The 7199-nt window shown below is 52.9% G+C and overlaps 1 protein-coding gene across 1 annotated transcript; it reads right to left on the bottom strand.

Annotated features, from left to right (window-relative positions):
• Positions 1-4977: 4977 nt before the first annotated feature.
• Positions 4978-6585, bottom strand: LOC122827654. The gene is made up of 2 exons (XM_044110548.1): positions 5897-6585; positions 4978-5827 (listed from the first exon to the last, which is right to left on the bottom strand). The coding sequence occupies exons 1-2, from the start codon at positions 6086-6088 to the stop codon at positions 5069-5071; spliced, it is 951 nt and encodes a 316-aa protein (XP_043966483.1). The 5' UTR covers positions 6089-6585; the 3' UTR covers positions 4978-5068.
• Between the last annotated feature and the right edge of the window lie 614 nt (positions 6586-7199).

Below are 7199 nucleotides of genomic sequence, written 5' to 3'. Positions count from 1 at the left end.
GTGACCTCCTGGTCCTCCTAGTGGGTCTCTCCAATGTTGTGACCTCCTGGTCCTCCTGGTGGGTCTCTCCAATGTTGTGACCTCCAAGTCCTCCAGGGTCTCTCTCCAATGTTGTGACCTCCTGGTCCTCCTGGTGGGTCTCCAATGTTGTGACCTCCTGGTCCTCCTGGTGGGTCTCTCCAATGTTGTGACCTCCTGGTCCTCCTGGTGGGTCTTTCCAATGTTGTGACCTCCTGGTCCTCCTGGTGGGTCTCTCCAATGTTGTGACCTTCAAGTCCTCCTGGTGGGTCTCTCCAATGTTGTGACCTCCTGGTCCTCCTGGTGGGTCTCTCCATTGTTGTGACCTCCTGGTCCTCCTGGTGGGTCAATCCAGCTGGGTGACCTCCAAGTCCTGCCGGTGGGTCTCTCCAACGTTGTGACCTCCTGGTCCTCCTGGTGGGTCTTTCCAATGTTGTGACCTCCTGGTCCTCCTGGTGGGTCTCTCCAATGTTGTGACCTCCTGGTCCTCCTGGTGGGTCTTTCCAATGTTGTGACCTCCTGGTCCTCCTGGTGGGTCTCTCCAATGTTGTGACCTCCTGGTCATCCTGGTGGGTCTTTCCAATGTTGTGACCTCCTGGTCCTCCTGGTGGGTCTCTCCAATGTTGTGACCTCCTGGTCCTCCTGGTGGGTCTCTCCAATGTTGTGACCTCCTGGTCCTCCTGGTGGGTCTCTCCAATGTTGTGACCTCCTGGTCCTCCTGGTGGGTCTCTCCAATGTTGTGACCTCCTGGTCCTCCTGGTGGGTCTTTCCAATGTTGTGACCTCCTGGTCCTCCTGGTGGGTCTTTCCAATATTGTGACCTCCTGGTCCTCCTGGTGGGTCTTTCCAATGTTGTGACCTCCTGGTCCTCCTGGTGGGTCAATCAAGCTGGGTGACCTCCAAGTCCTGCCGGTGGGTCTCTCCAACGTTGTGACCTCCTGGTCCTCCTGGTGGGTCTTTCCAATGTTGTGACCTCCTGGTCCTCCTGGTGGGTCAATCCAGCTGGGTGACCTCCAAGTCCTCCTGGTGGGTCTCTCCAACGTTGTGACCTCCTGGTCCTCCTGGTGTGTAAGACCTCCTGGTTGGTCACTGCAGCTGGGTGACCTCCAAGTCCTCCTGGTGGGTCTCTCCAATGTTGTGACCTCCTGGTCCTCCTGGTGGGTCTTTCCAATGTTGTGACCTCCTGGTCCTCCTGGTGGGTCAATCCAGCTGGGTGACCTCCAAGTCCTCCTGGTGGGTCTCTCCAATGTTGTGACCTCCTGGTCCTCCTGGTGGGTCTTTCCAATGTTGTGAGCTCCTGGTCCTCCTGGTGGGTCAATCCAGCTGGGTGACCTCCAAGTCCTGCCGGTGGGTCTCTCCAACGCCAGACCTCCTGGTCCTCCTGGTGGGTCTTTCCAATGTTGTGACCTCCTGGTCCTCCTGGTGGGTCAATCCAGCGGTGTGACCTCCATGTCCTCCTGGTGGGGTCTCTCCAACGCCAGGACCTCCTGGTCCTCCTGGTGTGTCTCTCCAACGCCAGGACCTCCAAGACCTCCTGGTTGGTCACTGCAGCTGGGTGACCTCCAAGTCCTCCTGGTGGGTCTCTCCAATGTTGTGACCTCCTGGTCCTCCTGGTGTGTCTCTCCAATGTTGTGACCTCTCCTCCTGGGTCTCTCCCTGTTGTGACCTCCTGGTCCTCCTGGTGGGTCAATCCAGCTGGGTGACCTCCAAGTCCTCCTGGTGGGTCTCTCCAACCATGACCTCCTGGTCCTCCTGGTGGGTCTTTCCAATGTTGTGACCTCCTGGTCCTCCTGGTGGGTCTCTCCAATGTTGTGACCTTCAAGTCCTCCTGGTGGGTCTCTCCAATGTTGTGACCTCCTGGTCCTCCTGGTGGGTCTTTCCAATGTTGTGACCTCCTGGTCCTCCTGGTGGGTCAATCCAGCTGGGTGACCTCCAAGTCCTGCCGGTGGGTCTCTCCAACGTTGTGACCTCCTGGTCCTCCTGGTGGGTCTTTCCAATGTTGTGACCTCCTGGTCCTCCTGGTGGGTCAATCCAGCTGGGTGACCTCCAAGTCCTCCTGGTGGGTCTCTCCAACGATGTGACCTCCAAGTCCTCCTGGTGGGTCTCTGCAATATTGTGACCTTCAAGTCCTCCTGGTTGGTCACTGCCAGCTGGGTGACCTCCAAGTCCTCCTGGTGGGTCTCTCCAACGTTGTAAACTTCAAGTGGGACTCTCCTGTGACTCCTCCTGGTCGGTCTTTCCAATGTTGTGACCTCCTGGTCCTCCTGGTGGGTCAATCCAGCTGGGTGACCTCCAAGTCCTCCTGGTGGGTCTCTCCAACGTTGTGACCTCCTGGTCCTCCTGGTGGGTCTCTCCAACGTTGTGACCTCCAAGACCTCCTGGTTGGTCACTGCAGCTGGGTGACCTCCAAGTCCTCCTGGTGGGTCTCTCCAATGTTGTGACCTCCTGCTCCTCCTGGTGGGTCTTTCCAATGTTGTGACCTCCTGGTCCTCCTGGTGGGTCAATCCAGCTGGGTGACCTCCAAGTCCTGCCGGTGGGTCTCTCCAACTGTGTGACCTCCTGGTCCTCCTGGTGGGTCTTTCCAATGTTGTGACCTCCTGGTCCTCCTGGTGGGTCAATCCAGCTGGGTGACCTCCAAGTCCTCCTGGTGGGTCTCTCCAACGTTGTGACCTCCTGGTCCTCCTGGTGTGTCTCTCCAACGCCAGAACTCCAAGACCTCCTGGTTGGTCACTGCAGCTGGGTGACCTCCAAGTCCTCCTGGTGGGTCTCTCCAATGTTGTGACCTCCTGGTCCTCCTGGTGGGTCTTTCCAATGTTGTGACCTCCTGGTCCTCCTGGTGGGTCTCTCTAACGTTGTGGCCTCCAGGTCCTCCTGGTGGGTCAATCCAGTTGGGTGACCTCCAAGTCCTCCTGGTGGGTCTCTCCAACGATGTGATCTCCAGGTCCTCCTGGTGGGTCTCTCCAATGTTGTGACCTCCTGGTCATCCTGGTGGGTCTTTCCAATGTTGTGACCTCCTGGTCCTCCTGGTGGGTCTCTCCAATGTTGTGACCTCCTGGTCCTCCTGGTGGGTCAATCCAGCTGGGTGACCTCCAAGTCCTGCCGGTGGGTCTCTCCAACGTTGTGACCTCCTGGTCCTCCTGGTGGGTCTTTCCAATGTTGTGACCTCCTGGTCCTCCTGGTGGGTCAATCCAGCTGGGTGACCTCCAAGTCCTCCTGGTGGGTCTCTCCAATGTTGTGACCTCCTGGTCCTCCTGGTGTGTCTCTCCAACGTTGTGACCTCCAAGACCTCCTGGTGGGTCAATCCAGCTGGGTGACCTCCAAATCCTGCCGGTGGGTCTCTCCAACGTTGTGACCTCCTGGTCCTCCTGGTGGGTCTTTCCAATGTTGTGACCTCCTGGTCCTCCTGGTGGGTCAATCCAGCTGGGTGACCTCCAAGTCCTCCTGGTGGGTCTCTCCAATGTTGTGACCTCCTGGTCCTCCTGGTGGGTCTTTCCAATGTTGTGACCTCCTGGTCCTCCTGGTGGGTCAATCCAGCTGGGTGACCTCCAAGTCCTGCCGGTGGGTCTCTCCAACGTTGTGACCTCCTGGTCCTCCTGGTGGGTCTTTCCAATGTTCTGACCTCCTGGTCCTCCTGGTGGGTCAATCCAGCTGGGTGACCTCCAAGTCCTCCTGGTGGGTCTCTCCAACGCCAGGACCTCCTGGTCCTCCTGGTGTCTCTCCAACGCCAGACCTCCAAGACCTCCTGGTTGGTCACTGCAGCTGGGTGACCTCCAAGTCCTCCTGGTGTGTCTCTCCAACGTTGTAAACTTCAGGTTCTCCTGGTGGGACTCTCCAATGTTGTGACCTCCAAATCCTCCTGGTGGGTCTCTCTAACGTTGTGGCCTCCAGGTCCTCCTGGTGGGTCAATCCAGTTGGGTGACCTCCAAGTCCTCCTGGTGGGTCTCTCCAACGATGTGATCTCCAGGTCCTCCTGGTGGGTCTCTCCAATGTTGTGACCTCCTGGTCATCCTGGTGGGTCTCTCCAATGTTGTGACCTCCTGGTCCTCCTGGTGGGTCTTTCCAATGTTGTGACCTCCTGGTCCTCCTGGTGGGTCTCTCCAATGTTGTGACCTCCTGGTCCTCCTGGTGGGTCTTTCCAATGTTGTGACCTCCTGGTCCTCCTGGTGGGTCAATCCAGCTGGGTGACCTCCAAGTCCTGCCGGTGGGTCTCTCCAACGTTGTGACCTCCTGGTCCTCCTGGTGGGTCTTTCCAATGTTGTGACCTCCTGGTCCTCCTGGTGGGTCAATCCAGCTGGGTGACCTCCAAGTCCTCCTGGTGGGTCTCTCCAACGTTGTGACCTCCTGGTCCTCCTGGTGTGTCTCTCCAACGTTGTGACCTCCAAGACCTCCTGGTTGGTCACTGCAGCTGGGTGACCTCCAAGTCCTCCTGGTGGGTCTCTCCAATGTTGTGACCTCCTGGTCCTCCTGGTGGGTCTTTCCAATGTTGTGACCTCCTGGTCCTCCTGGTGGGTCAATCCAGCTGGGTGACCTCCAAGTCCTCCTGGTGGGTCTCTCCAATGTTGTGACCTCCTGGTCCTCCTGGTGGGTCTTTCCAACGTTGTGACCTCCTGGTCCTCCTGGTGGGTCAATCCAGCTGGGTGACCTCCAAGTCCTCCTGGTGGGTCTCTCCAACGTTGTGACCTCCTGGTCCTCCTGGTGGGTCTTTCCAATGTTGTGACCTCCTGGTCCTCCTGGTGGGTCAATCCAGCTGGGTGACCTCCAAGTCCTCCTGGTGGGTCTCTCCAATGTTGTGACCTCCTGGTCCTCCTGGTGGGTCAATCCAGCTGGGTGACCTCCAAGTCCTCCTGGTGGGTCTCTGCACCTTCAAGTCCTCCTTGCTGGGTCCCTCTGACCGCATGGCCAACCTCCAAGCTTCCTGCTCCTTTGTCATTGTCTTCTTATTAAGATCTTCAGGTTTCCTTTCTTGGCAATAGTACTTGTCTAAAACTGTTTCTTTGGGGACTTTTGTAAGCTTATCCAAATAAAATGCATTGGCTTTCTTGTAGGCTAAATTAGAAGGGAACTGGTAATACATTTTCAAAGGTGCAGAAGGGTTCCAATAGTTCGAAGAGACTGTAGTTCACATCAAAGTGGGGTCTCATAACTAAATATATATATGTACCCAAAAGGGAGAAGGCAGCTACCAGTAAAATATATTTTAGTAAATACGCTGAAGAACGGCAAACACTTGGAAGGCGACGCCTAACAGCTAAAGGCACTGGAGCCTCATCATGGTGGGTTCGTCCAGCTGAGTGACTTCCAAAACGCATGGTCCGCCGCCTGACCTGTTGGGTCTCCTGGACTCTATCATCTTGTCTTAATTCATCTGAAGAACTTGATCTCTCTAATAAACAAGTCGAACAAATAGGCTCAGAAGGGATCCGTTGGTCTTGCCGATATTTGTCAAACACATCGTCCTCAGTTTCTGAGAATGACAAGCCCAATGATGTACTCTCTGTTACCTCATCAGTTTCCTCAGATTGGCCAAAAGAGATGTTATAAAATTCACGATTGATGTCACGATTCTCTGCCTCAATGACAGCAGTCTCTTCTTCTGGAATTATTGTTTCCGCAGCAGCATCTCTGTCTGTTGTAAAAAAATTTTCAGTAAGGACTTCAACCTGCTCACATTCTGGAGTTGTCACTTCAGATAAGACTTTCTTTTCCTGGGGCATAGTTTGATTTTCATCTGCTTCACTCAAGTGAGAATCTGCAACGTCTTGAGTGCTTATTCCTAGTGTAGCACTAGGAATTACTTCTGTTGGCATTACCATCCATCCATCCATCCATCTTCTTCCGCTTATCCGGGGTCGGGTCGCGGGGGTAGCAGGTGGCATTACTTGATTTGGTATTGTGTCAGATTGTTCAGACAAATGAATTTGAAGCTGAAGTACATCTGATGGTAAATGTAGAAGCTCTGCATTGTCACTACCAGTTGAAGTTGCATTTGCGAGTACATCCACCTCAAGATCATAAACACTCTGTTGCTCTGAAGACAGCTGGGTGATTTCTTCTTCATTTATTTCCTCCATAGCTTGTCTTCGCTGGAGGACATCATCCTCTGAAGTAGAAATCTGTTCTTCGTCAGATTCTGGAGCTTCAATAGAGTACAAAATAAACTCCTCAGCTTGAGTATCCTCAAATTTCTTTGGTGTTGCAAAAGAGGTGTCCTCTGACCCAGATTCACAATCCGTTGTTTCCACAGAGTCACTAGGGTGCTGTAGATTAGGTACATCATGATCATATTGTTTAGCATCCAAAAATGTAGAGCTGGCTGCACTCTGGTCTGTCTCTAAAGAAAATGTGCCCTTCAGATTTGCTTTATGAGGTTCTGCTAATTTATTAATTTTTTCAGTGAGTTCTGAAAGGTTTTGAACCCCACATTCAAGTTCATCTGCAAATTTCAGCGCATCTTTGATATTTTCATCTACATGATCCTTGTCATAATTTCCAGATGAACTTGCAGTGTCAGGCACAGGTGTCTTTTCTAGTATTGCACGCAATTTCTGGAGCTCAACTTGCGATTCATTATATAGTTTGTGGTCAGCTTGGCTGAGACAAACTTTGAGATTCTTTGCTTCGTTCTGCATCGTGTGTTCCTGTCAGAGGGCCACCACCCAAAGTGGATATCTGTTCTTGATCATATTCAGGAGCTGTGATGTCCAAAGATGTGCCAGAGGTCTGAAAATTAGGATTCAAGCTTACATAACGTGTGCCTCTAGGCTCCTCCGTCGTAGCAGCAGAGGTCTCCAGTAGTGCAGTTAGTGGAGCATGAGTTTCCACTGCAACACTATAATCCTGTAAAGTAGGCACATACAGATCATCATTTTCAGTGTCTAAAAATGTGTAAGACGTGTACTCTTTGTCCTCAATGTCGGAAGAACTTGAGGACAGAGAAATTGTTTCTTTGGGCTCTTCTACAATCATGTCTGTCATATTTGCTTCACATGGTCCTGCTAATTTCTTAAGTTTTTCAGTGAGTTCTGAAATGTTTTGAACCTTACATTCAAATTCATCTGCAACTCTCCACAGAGCTTGGATATCATCACATGGTTCTGCTAATTTCTTAAGTCTTCCAGTGAGTTCTGAAATGTTTTGAACCTTACATTCAAATTCATCTGCAACTCTCCGCGCAGCTTGGAT

This window comes from Gambusia affinis, unplaced genomic scaffold, assembly GCF_019740435.1.
Source record: "Gambusia affinis unplaced genomic scaffold, SWU_Gaff_1.0 Scaffold7, whole genome shotgun sequence".
In the NCBI taxonomy this organism is placed as follows: Eukaryota; Metazoa; Chordata; class Actinopteri; order Cyprinodontiformes; family Poeciliidae; genus Gambusia; species Gambusia affinis.
Note: the sequence above shows the minus strand (reverse complement) of the source record. Positions and strands in the feature narration are given on the sequence as shown.